General features: G+C 36.8%; 1 protein-coding gene across 2 annotated transcripts; it reads right to left on the minus strand.

Moving 5' to 3' along the window:
* Window positions 1-1,647: 1,647 nt before the first annotated feature.
* On the minus strand, window positions 1,648-13,673 carry LOC113668398 (tetratricopeptide repeat protein 39B). Of its 2 annotated transcripts, none has more exons than XR_016181131.1 (20): window positions 13,415-13,673; window positions 12,050-12,160; window positions 11,170-11,245; window positions 10,348-10,403; window positions 9,935-10,011; window positions 9,546-9,613; window positions 9,324-9,388; window positions 8,695-8,800; window positions 8,358-8,423; window positions 8,151-8,259; window positions 7,310-7,377; window positions 6,868-6,927; window positions 6,546-6,637; window positions 6,379-6,448; window positions 5,511-5,614; window positions 5,150-5,267; window positions 4,717-4,828; window positions 3,892-4,009; window positions 2,869-3,798; window positions 1,648-2,522 (listed from the first exon to the last, which is right to left on the minus strand). XR_016181131.1 is itself a non-coding variant. In XM_089187571.1 (20 exons), the coding sequence occupies exons 1-20, from the start codon at window positions 13,441-13,443 to the stop codon at window positions 2,243-2,245; spliced, it is 1,902 nt and encodes a 633-aa protein (XP_089043697.1). In that variant the 5' UTR covers window positions 13,444-13,673; the 3' UTR covers window positions 1,648-2,242. The 2 variants fall into 2 exon arrangements, 1 of the variants encoding a protein (XP_089043697.1); XM_089187571.1 differs by having other exon boundaries at window positions 2,869-2,985.
* Window positions 13,674-14,510: the final 837 nt, after the last annotated feature.

The following is a 14,510-nucleotide window of genomic DNA, read 5'->3' on the forward strand; positions in this document are numbered from 1 at the left end:
CTCTTCCACCGCCCTCACCAAAAAAAAGGCAAAAAGAAAAAAAAAAAAGAAAGAAAGAAAGATAGGCCAGTTGTCTTAACGTGCTAATTCATTTCAAATGATACATGTAAGAATTAGATTTCGGCTGTTGCTAAAAAAACTGCCATTTGATTGAAAGTTACTGGGGAGAGAAAAAAAGAAAAAATTTAGTAACATAGGAAATAGAAATGACAAGGCGAGGTTAGTTGAAAGTCGGGAATTGAAACGAGTTTTAATGTATTCGAAGATGACTTACAATTGCTTAAACGCCAATGGAAACATTAACAGTGAAACAAATAGTGATCCAAACAAAGAAAAATCATGAAAAAAGAAAATCTCATAGAATACAGTTTACACAGGGTAACAGAGGTCGGACGAAACACCAGAAAATACTAATATTGAGATCCTTCGGAAAAAACACACTCTAACACTCTGTTACAACTACTTCATCGCATCGGGAAAAATTATTGCTCGAAATATATAACTAATTAACAAAGATAACAAACGCTACGAAGAAACAATAACTAAGCTAAGCAAAAGACTTGAAAGCCACGAGCAAAGACAATTATGTAATAACTTGTTCGCAATTGATAATTGGTGTTTGTTTTTTTTAAGGCGCTAAGAATTTTCATCATGATTCTTTATTCCTTGCTGCTTCACCCAGCTTGCCCGCTCGACATTTTTCCGAATTTCTTTTTTTTTTTTGTTTTTCAAAGAGTTCAAATATTTTTTTTCGCAGCGAGTTAAATTAATTTTTACGCTAGTTGATATGTTTCGCCCGTGAAATAATTCTGTTTTGTCTTGAGGTTACATCAATAGCTACGGCTCTAGTTCGCCTCGGTTTGCATTTGATTAAGAGGGACGATTTGTCGTTTGTTCCACGTATCCTCTGCTCTCCCTTTCGCGGCCACATGCCGAACTGGACGTGTTTTACAACCCTACAGCCTATGTTCAGAGAGGATCTTCAGCCGTAACAACACTTGGTTTCGCTCTGACGAAGAGCTAACGCTCGAAACGTCAGCTTTAGAAACTTTTTGGACATCGTGCCTGACGACCTTGACTGCGGGGGGCTGGTCGTCAAGGCTGGCTCCCAGATTCAGCCTAGGAATAAGTTCATTAGAGGGTTGGTGCCTAACACCAGAGGATACGTTAATATTTGGGTCCTTTAACCAATTGGAGCTCGCTCTCAAGGTCTTAGCTCATTTTGACATTCTAGGTCAGGGTCTTATCCTTTCACAGCGCAGTCTATGCGCTAAGTCACGATAGTGGTTGAGTTTCCGAATTAATGCCAGATTTATCCAGATATCAATTGCAATTATTCCAATGGAAAACTTTGGAGTGCACGTTCAGAGTGGAAAATAAATTAGTGCATCAGAAGTTAAATAACTTCAATATCGTTGAACAAAAATTATATGGAACAACATGATGCGCAAAGACACTTAAAAAAAAATCGATTTTTTCTCGACAAGAGTTAAGATACACAATTCAAATAGGGAGATCGAGTGCACTATGACCAACATTTCTAGTTTATACCGAGCGCATTCAAATATGAACCTGAATGTTTCCTTTCAAAATATTGCACCATAAATAACATGCCAGTGAAAATATACATAACAAAAAATTCCTGGGTGCCTTACGATGTAATTATATTATTTAATATTTAATAAAGAAAATGTACAACATTTTGTAAGTATGAAACCTATTAACATTTGTACATCTGGAGGTAAAATAACGTAAAATTCCTGGAAATCCCATGTTAAAGTTGTTTGTCATGTCCGTTATTTTCGGTTTGTTGAGAGCGAGTGGAACGAGTGGAGCACAGTATGGATTTTTGCCAATAAATTCTTCAATAGGAAAATTATATATTAAAACAGAAAATCCTTGAAACTGAAATGGAAAACTGGTGGAGTTTTTCAAACCAACTCCGAGGAAGTGCAATGCCTAAATATTAATTTGAGTCAACCTTGATAATTGACTCCCACCTTCCATCAATTACTTGGAATCTCGAGCTCACCTTCTGATTAAGAATAAATGACATTCTGGTTTTTTTAACATTTTGGGCGCCATGGAAAACTGCTCGAACAAGATACGAAACCGTGACAAAATAGTTTAAAACGGTAGACACATGCAAACATCAAAGAGATAAGTAAAAATCGAAACGGGAGGGAATTGAAGGCTACATTTTTCAAGAATCCTCAAAAACCATCAATCATACCCTATATCCTTAAACTTCATCGGAAAAATCCGATATTATATCAAATGAAGAGTTAGAGTCTTGTCGATATAAATTCGCACACTCTTCCTCAGCATCGAAGAAATCTTGTGATTCTGTCATTTCTTCGCTATTCATGACTTGAAGCTCGTTCTGTGGCCCATTCTGTACACATTCTTGTCCACTAACAACTTGTGGTCTTCCCATAGATACGCTGTTCTGTTCAATCTTCTGGAGAGCTGCGTGAATTCTCAAGTGAAGAAGACTTTGTAAAAGATGATCACGATGTTTCCTATCAGGTTTAAACAATTAAAAAAATGAATGATAAAAAATAAAACATAACACCTGGAAGACCAATTACACAACAGCTCGAGTCGCCACCCACTTTGGGGTGAGGAAATTGGGATGAGGAAATTGTGTATTTAATTCTTCGTGAGTTATTATGCGACCGGTGTCGGGCAAACATTAAACAAGAGAAAAGCGCGGGAAAACATACAACGACCACAAAGCAGGGAGTGGGTGCAATCGGCGCTAACCGATAGGAATGGTAAAAAGCGCGGGAAATGGTGAAGTTAAAGCAAAGTCCGATCTGCTTACACGAGTCTTGCACTACTTTTCAGTTACGTGAATTGCAATACCTTGCCCGTTCCAAATATTCTTTAGCTCGCCCAAAGTCCCCTTCGTCCAAATACAGAAATCCAATCTCTGCACATGCGTAAGGAGCAAGGTAAAAATCCTGCTTCAAATCTTTTGATCTGTAAATAAGAAACACAACCGTCCCTCACACAAATGTTCATATTGCAGTTATTCATTGTACGACATGACCGAGCCACTGGTAACACGAATTCTGTTCATACACCTCTATGGACAAATTCCATATCTGGGCTCTTCACTCGACTGAGAACAAATACGGCGAAAGAAAATGGAGCAGCTGTATTGGATAAGTTGACGAAGGAGATCTGGGCCGGGTTGTTCAAAGCTAGGTTAAGATAACCCAAGGTTAATGTGAAATCTGAATTCAGATCTGAAAGCTTTAAAAGGAAATTCAGTCGAATTGTTTTTGTCTTAAATATGATTATTGGATGCTCTAAAAAGAACACAGTAAATTATCCCAAAAAGGCTTTTCCATTAACGAATAAAGAAACCCAGATTAAAACTTAACCTTGGGTCAGCGCTAATCGGCCTTCGAACAAGTGGGCTCTAGAGAGAGTACAAAGCTAATATGAACATGGGAGAGGGATTGGGACGAGATACTAAAGATGTCGAAATTTGAGCCAAGTATAATTAAGTTAAACGCGTCCCAGTTTTTAAAATTAAAATCAGCATGAAGCGGGTAGAGTACTCTAATATTTCCAGGATGTGAAGCTAATCCATAGCAACATTTCGTCAGGTTTTCTAAACAGTTCGCCACCAGCTTTTTATACTCTGGGCTGAGAGGCAGTGGAAAGTGCTTTGCCAAAGAGCATTAAGCGGCGACCCAGTCAGGCTGGAACCCAAGCCTCTGTGTATGGAGTCCAGTGCGTTAACCATCGGGTATGGGATGGAATGGGTTGGTGTTCCCATAAGATCTTGAAAGAAAGAAAAAAAGGGAAGAGGAGGGAAAGAGAAAAGAAAGAGAAATATTATGCTTGGCAATGTTAGCATGAATCCCCATCATTTACCTGTCGAAAGAATTTCTCAAACATTCCATTGCTTCTTTCCTGTTACTCCAGCAACGATGACACATTCCCTGGAGGAGTTTACCCAAACACAAGTCGTCTTCGTAATTTTCATTCTCTTCTAGAAGAAAAAAAAAGGGTGCGTTCTGAATATCAACCGTTATAATTGTGGGTATATAATGGTATATTTTCCGTGAGAATGTTCGAATTGGATAGAAACCGGGCTTACACCGTATTTCTTCGACTAAACGCCCGGGTACTTATGTAAAATTTCGGCTGGAAGGAGGGGGCGCTTATTGGAAGAAGAGCGCTTAATCGAGGGGGCGCGTATTAAGAAACTGTCCTCTTGTTCTGATTCTGCTGTAATTAAATCTTAAAATGTTCTCGATAAAGTGACAATTGATACAGTTTCTTCTCGTATCCCTACCATTTAAGAAATTGAGGGGGGAGGGGAAAAGGGGCGCTTGTTTGATATATGGCCTAGGAAGTGGGTGCTTATTCAGGGTAGGGCGCTTATCAGAGCGTGGGCGCTTATTAAAGGAAATACGGTATCCGAGAAAGACAAGCGAGTTGATACATTTTGCGCTACAACAGTCTTCAACTGAGTATCATAAGGTTTTTTAAGTCTTCAGCTTCGAGATTAAACGCGACCAGTTTTTGAACGTGTACAGAAAAATTTCCAAAGATATATAAACTACTGTAAGGTAAAACTCGGGAAGACAAAATGTAGAAAGAAAAACAGTCTACAAAGCTACAAAACTGAATCAGAAAAAAAATTACAGCGACTCCGAGTTAGCTTTATCACAAATGCTGGACTGCATAACTTGCCTTTTGTTTGCTTTAGTTTATGTAAAGAACTCTCCACTAGTTTCATTAGAGGCGGAACTAAGTCAGGTCTGTGAGCGAGGACTTTGAAGCCATTCCATATAAATAGAAGCTCCTGGTGATTAATGAAGAAATAATATCTTCCGTAATTCAAAGGGAAACTGAAATGACAATCTCGTTTAACGTTCTTTTTCATTTTAATTTATTAACCCCTAAGAGTGACCAGCATCTAATTTCTCCAGACAATATCACACCTAAATCAAACTTTAGGGTGACGAGACAAAAGGAAATAATCATTAACTAAATCAGCTCTAGAATGTTATACAAATTCTCCTTGTCAGCACCTTGAGGAATGTATGGAGAACAGTGTGGAGAATATGCCTACTGATGTTACTGAGTAACGAGTTAAGCGTATATCAAACAAGGTTGGACTTACCACTCCAGGCAGAAAAAGACGGCCCTTTTGTTCAAAATACTTGTTTGCCTTATGGATGGCAAAGTCTTCAAATGGAAGAGACTGACCTGCGATACGCTGCTTAAAATCTGGAAGACGCCTTAGAAAAAAAGGGAAATTAGAAACAAAAGAAAACAAAGGAGCAAATGTGGGGAAAATGGGAACTACAACACTTCTGGGATGTGGGGTGGGGTGGGGTGGGGTGGGGTGGGGTGGGATGGGGTGGGGTGGGGTGACGGAAGGGGGAAGGGCTGTGAATCTTGCGATGACATGGAGAGACGGTAAAAAACAAGGCGAAAGATTGTCAATATTTGTAGCCTTCATTAAACTTTTAAACGCTTACCTAAACATAAAGCTCTCTGTGTGACGTCCTTCTTCATCGCTAATTGGCTGGTTGGCCAGTCTGGCCGTGAGTTTGAACGACGCCTTTAGATGCATGTAAACAGTCTGAATATATAGAGAGACGTTTAAAAATTGTCACGAGCGAAGGAAAAAAGCAATTTGTTTCTCACATAGAGCAATTTTCAATTGAGTATCGAAAGTAATTCGAGATTGCTTGATTTTGCTTTGTTATGTGATTGGTCTTGGAAACTCGCGCTACTTTTTGAACCAATCAGATTTACTAAAATCTACTGCATCGTTTGCATGTTTCTACTGTGAGTTCTCATTGGCTCCTAGTGATATTTTCCTTGCTATGATTGGCTGAACCTCTTTCGTGTTGTCCGAGGGTGGGGTAAAGAGAAAAACACTGCGTCTCCATGAGGAATCGCACCTAATATTTTCAGATTTCGCGCTCCGATGCTCTTCCACTAAGCCACAGAGACTATGTGGTATGAAAGGCTATTACAGGGGGGCATACGCCCTGCATGAGTACAATCATAAAAGGACCGTGAATTCCTGAAATAAAATGCGACTTCAGGGAGCGCCAAGTCCCTGTAAGAAAAGGACACAACGAAGAATAGAAACATTTTTGTTGTGGAAACAGGATGAGAACGTTTGAATAACGCGCTATGTTCATGAAACCTCAAGAAGCTTTCGTAATCAAAGAGGAACAACTTTTACTGTTGTTTCGAACTATTAAGGTTTAAGAGCGTGGAGTTGAGGCAAAAAATGTTTCTCCCTTAACCTCACCACTTATTGGCAAAGACATACTATCTTAACAGATGTCTGTTCTCTACATAAAAAATAACATTTTATTGTGCGTTATTTACCTTCGACCACATGCTCTCTTCAAAAAGAATGCCAGCGTATTGATAAGCCTCGGCCCAGTCTCCTTTGCACCTGCAAAATGTAATCTTATCAGCAAGACCAAGGAAATATTCTAGCTGACGCAAAATTTCGCAACGAAGCCTATTCAGCTATTTATTGTTATACTTACGCGTGGCACCACATCAGCTCCCAGTAGAAAATATGATGAAATTGTTTAATCTCTGACTGAATTGTGATCGAGTGCTTGTATCTGTTGATGGCCTAGAAACAAATGACAGAAAGCTTTAACTTAAACAAACAAACCCAGGTTAAAAAGTGTACATTCCTTTAGTTACCCTGCTCATTTGGTGCTATGATACGCTGACCTCGAAAAAAATTATATCTTTAAAAATCGAAAAAGGGAATTGGAGAAGCGAGTCCTCGCCATTGCATGAGAGAAAACAGCCGGGCGATTTTCGGCCTCAGATGCGTTGAAAACTATTGGCACTTACCTCTTCCAGTTTCCCTCGAACTTGTTTAATGCGACCATCGTAAAACAGAAAGAGTGATCCCTGTTCCAAAGATTTACAAAAAGAGTTACAATGATGTAAAAACTTCCACTTAAACTGTTTGATCTGCAAAATACACTCTGCTCATCGAAAAATAGGAGAACAACAAGAGCTCAGCTAAAATAAAAGAAAAAGACTATAAGTGAGGCGACATCAGTTTTCGATTACGTCGTTTCTAGTACCGGCTTGTGATTTGCTGAAAAACTATACTGAAGAACACTAACACAGAACGAGAATCTGTAGAACTGATAACGAAATAATCGCATCTTTTCCCAACACTGGAAAAATACAGTTTTTGCCAACAAAGCGTTAGTACATAGCCTAGAGAACCTCTAGAATTGAATTCAAAAGTGCGTTTGAACCAAAAATACACAATTGCAATTACCTTTGGAAATGTTGTCAAAAGGGGCTGAAGGATTTCCTCAGACTGATCTATATCGCCATCACCGTTCCCTACAATAAACACATAGTCATAGTAGTGTAATTTTACACAAAAAGAAAACTTCAACTTTCGGTGTTTTAATCCGGATCCCAGACCTGGGAATGAGGCTGTGATTAAAGAACAATTTCTAACAAAATTACCCATAAGCGCACTAACAAGATCAGTACCGAACCAACAAAATTGGAGTTTATGAAGATACGTGCAAACCATGACAAGGATGATTTTTTTTGGTAGTAATCCGTTAAAAATTCCGAAAAAAAAAACAATTCTCGTACCCGCGACAAACAAATCACTCGTATGATCACTGACCGAATTGGACTCTACTCAGTCCCGTTACAAATACTAATCAAACCAATAACGACTTTATCATTTGCGTTTCCCTACGCATCAGGCAGTTGACTTATCATTTCCTTATGCTTTGCTTGTTATTTTTTATGGAGAGTCATAAAATCAAAACCAGAGTTACCACAACAAAATAATTTAATAAGAAATCACGTCACAAGAAGCCGAAGAAGGCTCAATGTGAAAACAAGCAAAACTGCACGGGCAGAAAATCGCGGGAAAACGCGAACGACCGAGTCGTGATTTGTTTCAGTTTTTAAGGTGGAGCACGTTTTCTTAACCAATCACAGAGCGAAGTATCTCAAGCCAATTAAAAACGGCTCTATTAACCAAGACTCGATCTAAATGGTCCTTTGAATTATTTTTGTTCTTTTTTTATGGCACACAATCAAAAGTTTATTTTTACTTCAAAACTTCAATGCTTGCAAAATGTGTAACTTACCTAAATACTGGGTAATCCATGTATGGTAGGCAAGGAGAAGTAAAGAGCACAGTGGGGACCTCAGACTCTGGCCTTTACTTCCCTTGTGTAAATGATTTATCCCTAGAAACTGTGGTGTCCCAGAAACGAAGAAAAAATGAAATTTAGAAAGCGTCACTAACTGTGAACTAAAAGATGGTACATGAAAATAGATGAATAGATACTTACCCTGTCTCCTGAAAAACCAACCCACTCTAACAATTTTATAATTATGGGTGGAAGTAAAGACAACACCTTAAAAGCAAATGAACAAGCAAGAAAATAAACATAACTTCATTTTAATTAAAAAAAAATGCAAAACCAAAAGTTGCCTTTTATCAAGAAACTGATCAGAATTTTATGAAACACACAGTGTAACTCAGGGACTATTTTTCTAACATCAAATAAGTAAATTGTTGTGATATGAGATGATTATAGCCAACTTGGGCTGTCTATCATCTCATATCCAATGTGTGCCTGTGGAACAATTGTTTATTTCAGCACTTATACCATCGGTGCCACTCACCAGATTAAACCCACCAATTCCAAAATGAACTCCTGCTTCAAAGTCTTTCTCAAGAGGTGACTGGGATAAAGAATGTGGTTGGTCTGCTATCATTTCAAGACAAGTCCTGTTTAAAACAAGGATTCTAAAGGCTAAACAGAGACAAAGACCAATACTACACAACTTTATTGCCATTAAAACATTTTTTAAAGGTTGGAAATTACTCAAGGTCCATTATCTTTGATGGTTAATAAAATTCTTTTTGTATGAGATTGATTGAACTATTATGTCAGTAGTTAAAACAATGAGCCAAATATCTCACCAAAATAGTGAGAAGGTAAATAAGTGGACTTAGTTTAAAGGAGATAATATTAGACAGTAATTAAACTGATTAACTTATGGCCCTCAGAATAAATGGAGACTGAAATATGATATTAATAGAAATAAAAAGGAAAAAAAATTCAAATTGAATATAAAACTATGAACACTGAGGATTTAAAACTACTGAATGATATAAATAGTTACAATAAAATGTGATTATTCAAACAATGATTTAGAACTATTTAAAATTAACTCACATGAATATCTGCATATGAACTTGAGTGTCTAATTTGTCTGATAAGTGACTAACACTACTTTAGAGTCCTTACTTGTAATTCTGATAACAGGTCCTAATTTTCAAAGCTCCCCACACAAAACTGACAAGATTGTCATCCTGCAGTAATCAATCAACATATTCAGACATAATTTTAATTGCAGTGTTTTATAGCATATGGTATGCATCAACACAAGAATCCTTCAGCAAAATACCTTTTTTTTTAAAACCAGACCTACAAAGTTGTTAGTGCACAATGTTTATTGTTCTCTATTACCTGAATAAATGTAAGTAAAGCATCAAGAAGACGACATTCTGTATAGCACAGCTCAGCATGCTTCTCTTCTGCAAATAAAGATTTCATTTACATCAAAAATGATTTGATTTCATTCTCCATTTAATTTAATTTACTTTTATAGTTCAGGTACTTAGTTTCAAGCCCTTGACTCTGAAAAATCAATAAAAATTAGAGAAATATTTAAAAATGCAATGAATCTTGAAACCAAGCCTCTAAAACAGTGATGAATTTTAATGAATTCAGTCTAGCAGTTAATTAGCTTATTAAGTCTCTATTAAATTCAATGCGTGGAGTTACTAGCATCAACGACTTTTCATTTATAAAACTTTGTTTGATGATGAAAAAGAACTGAAGATCATTGTACAAACCCATGGAAAACTCATCATATGCAGAACTCCATATCCAGCTTGAAAATGTCTCTGACCATGTTGGCTTTTTCCTTTGTCTGAATCAAGATAAAATAATTAAAACAATTCTGTTTCATTCTATAATCATTATGCCTTATGCTATGGTTTATTCCTTAAACCTTTAACTCTCATGTGTGACCAAGACAGAATTTCTCCTTACAATATCAATACAATGTCAACCAGATAAGTGATGAGAATAAAGAAAAACATCAATTTGGGGATAGTTGGTTGATCCAATACTAAATTCTCTGAACTAACATGATAAAAATTGTATGGTTGACAGTGTGGAGAATTACAAATTTGATCTGGGAGTTAAATGGTTAATGAATGAATAGCCATGGTTAACATGTTGATAAACAGATCATTGTTAGTACCTCTCACAGATATTCACAGCCAACTTGACACTTTCACTTGCCTTTTGAATTGCTGGCTGGAAATAGAGAAAAAAAATTTCAATTCAATTCTCTAATATGGTATCTTAAATTTTACAATGTTGACTCTTTGAGTACCAATCATACTTCTGTGACAAATCATGTAGTTTAAAACTAATCAAATATGACAAGATCCTACCAGCCAACTGTTTTGGAGTCAAAGGTGTAAGATTTCTATTCTGAAAGAAATTAACCCCAATACATTCAAAGGACTAGAAAAGAGTACATTTTCAAAGATGTTCCAAATATTTACAAATAAATTTTTTATCTTCTGAATACATATTATTTCCAAGATGTCCTCTGTCAGGCACTCAGACAAAATTTTTTTGTTCTCATCTTGATTGGAATCAAGTTTGTATGTATTTTACTCAGACTCTAAACTTTTCATTAAGATTATGGTAACTTGACTTTTTCAACTAGGTGTGACAAATTGATCAGCAGGTGCATGGGAGAACTTTTAACCTGCAGAGAAGATTTAATATATCAGACCCTAGGCGTGAAAAGCCCAAGGAATATTGTAAACATTGTCTTCCTGAATTAACCCTTTTAACTCCTAGCAGCGATCAATATGCAACTTCTCCCAATAATATCTATACATTATCCAGCAAACAAGTAATGAGAATACTCAAACTTTTCAGCTAGAAGTTGTCATCTTGATCTAATGCCAAATTCTCATAACTAATTTACAAAGAAATGTGTAGTAGCTAGAAGAGAGAATTAAAAATCAGATCTTGGGAGTTAAAGGGTGAAAGTAAAGACTCATACCTGTTCAAATTTCAACAGAGCTTGAATGCACATAATACTGCTGTATGCAACTGCATGGTACATGCTTTTGTTGATCCTGAAACCATAAACTAAACTTGAATATCCATTTATTCATTACATATACATGATTTGTGAAGTCAACAAATATTTCCACTTGACTGTATCCCTAAACAAATTGTACATGTTGGGAGATTTTCTGGGTGAGGGAAATCCTGAAAAGGTAAATTTTTTTGTGAAAAGAACTAGAATTATTATAGTAGTTTTTCACTAAATAAAAACCAGAATCTGATGATGATTTATGCTCAGTTTGCCTAACAAAATAGGTTGGAGCAATGCAAACTGTGAAATTATATATTTTTTTTCTGATAGCCACTTGGCTCCTCAATTTTTGATGATTTCATGATGAAGCATTCTAGTTGCCAATCTGGTGACTAATTTTCAGGATTTGATTGCCAAAGTGAAAAATTCAGTCACATTGGCACCTGTATTAGTAGGGCTATTTCACGCCCTGTAAAGGTGTAATTATATAAATTCTAGACTAATGCTTTATCTAGCAATCATTGTCCATCAGACAAATAGTAGGAGGAGAAGGGGGCTTTCCAAGAGAGCCAGACGAAGTACCATTATTTTCTCTAACAATTTTAATTAAGATCTGTTTTGTGAAACTTCAAAAATAAAGAAAGAGAGATGCCCCTTAATGAACAGGTAGTGAAACCCATGAAGCTTAATTATAATTTTCAACAGAGACTTATGTATTTTTTAGGAGGAAGATGGAGTCAGCCCTAACAAAAACTTTTTCACATGTTATCAAGTTTGTACCCAGACCTATAACCTGTTAGACACAGTTTACTACTGAGACTATAAATTGAAATTTCCATACCATGGCTCTATGTCTGCCTTTGCTTGTAGAAACTTGTTTGAAAAGCAGAGGTCATAAGCTTTGGTGATCATTTTGACGGCTTCTGCCATAGTAAGGGAATCATTATCTGTACTGTAAAAGAAGATAATTTGAAAAAAATCAAATCAAACAATTATTAAGTTAAACATGAATTCAATGCTAAAGATTACCAGTATTGACTGGTAATCCAAATATATTGATGACTAGGGGAAGGGTCACTGAGGAAATACAACTACTTCGGATTTTATCATCTGTCATGATTAAAATTTCAAGTTTGCATAGAAAATTTCCTCCCAATTTTACATTAACTTTCACTTATTTTAGTTAAAGGGAACAAATACTCAAGGGAAAGTCAAAATCAAACAGGTAAGGAAAAATCCTATGCCCATAAACATTTTAAAAGAACAAATCTGAATACTTTTAACCCTACAAATATTGCAGCATGATGATTTTCCAGAAAATATCCCCACAACCCAATGGAAGGTCATTGGAAAATATGAGGGGGGTAGAGAAGGGGTTCTTCATTATGACCTCAAAACTTTTATAAGAGTATAGTATTTGCATGGCATTTTGAGTTCATACTACAACAACACAAGCTGCACAAGTACAACATTCTTAGTGCGTCACCGATGAGTTTAAAATCTTGCTTGACTACCCTGATGGTGATAGGCATCTAACCTCTCCCAAAAGTAGCACTTCTGAATCAAACTTTCGCGTCATGAAAATGGAGAAAATGATCATGAACTCGTAAAGCTCATGAAAGTAAGTCAAATTCTCCTTGGAAGTACCATAGAAAATGTATAAAAAACGGTATGGAGAACTTGCATACTGATGTTGGGGTGTAGATCGAAGGTTAATTTTATGCCGTACATTCGTCCGATAAACGTATAAATTACTTAAATCTTAAGGAATTGATCCGGACACTCTACACAGCGCGACAACTTTCTAAAAATTGAAATCAGTGATGACTTGGTGTGGTAAAAGACTTGATACAGATCGACTATTGCGGGCACTTCCGATTAAAGGAAGTTAATCATTATCCAACGTTGGACACCACAGCACTTTCTTCGGAGGTTATCGGCTTTGTTTACACAACATGAAACGTGCCAGCAACTGATTTACCTGTTATGTGCTTATCGCGGAAAGCATTAGGTAACTATAGAAAACAAGTTTATATTCATATGAATTTGAAATCAAAGGTGTACAAACCCGTTATGTTCAACGTATTTAACCAAGAACAGTCAATAGGCTTACTTAGAGCTCGAGGTCAGCCGGTACTTGGAAGGATTTGAACGGACACGTGAAATTTTCCAAAATTTTAACTTAAACTGTACAAACTAGACTAACCTTGACTGATCCACCACGGTTCCGTCCATCCTCTACTTGATTAATTCTCAATTTAGCGAGGAGAAAGTACAGATAACTTTTTCAAAACAACTTGAAACTTAATTATTTCTCTTGTCTGCTACGGCGTATTTCGTAATCTTTCTTTATTTACTAGTGCTCAGTTTTCTCTCTGTGTAGACTTGTCTCGTCCCAATGCTCACACCTGACGGATTAGTTGACAGCCGTGTGAACCAAGTTCTGTCGCAATTTTTTGCTGAGACTGCAAAAGGAATCTTTTTTAAGGAATCTACATAGTATCAGATTCGAAAGGTAGAAAGACTCGAAAGAGCAAAAAAAAAAAAACCAAAACTACAAGAAAAGACGGTTAAGAGTGAAAACTTCGCTCTATAGAAGTGCTGAGTACGGCATTAACATACATGTTCAACGTTCTTTTCAACCAAACCTGAGGTCCATGTATCGCACATTCTCGAACGTCAGATGCATTTAATATCCATTTAGTATCCAAGTTGGTACCTAATTTTCGTAATAGTAATAGTACTCCCTTTCCAATCCTTTCGTCCACACTTTCTTAAAATATATGCAATACGCTCTATAAAGCAGTCGTTTTCGTTAGTGGACAGCGCTAATGACTCGTTTTGATCAATCAATTTGACGTTGGTTGTGGAAGTATCGTGATTCCACCGTTGTATTGTTGTCATACGAAAAGTGTGCGAAGCGACTCATATAATAGACGTCTGCGGAAAGATATCCCTGCTCCGCGTGAACTCTAGGAAACACCTAGATATCAACTTCGTTTGTTTTCAGTGCCGCGCAACACAGATGAAGCTGGGAAGGAGTCAACTACTGCTCGTGCTCTAAAGCATCACTGATTTTGTGCGCTTTTAATATTGAATTCGAGGAAACAGTATTCCATCGGTCTAAATAACCGTCTCTGTTTGCATTTCATTTCAGATCAGCGGCATATCGATCACTGTAACTTGTGAATTTTGCAACAAAATAGACCGTTTATTTAGGATGAAAGGCGTTAGCCACCACCATTCTCTGTCGAGCCAATCAAAGTCCGGTGAAATAAGTGGATACGTTATAACAACAAGAA

Source organism: Pocillopora damicornis, chromosome 11 (assembly GCF_964200805.1).
Source record: "Pocillopora damicornis chromosome 11, jaPocDami1.2, whole genome shotgun sequence".
NCBI classification, from domain to species: domain Eukaryota; kingdom Metazoa; phylum Cnidaria; class Anthozoa; order Scleractinia; family Pocilloporidae; genus Pocillopora; species Pocillopora damicornis.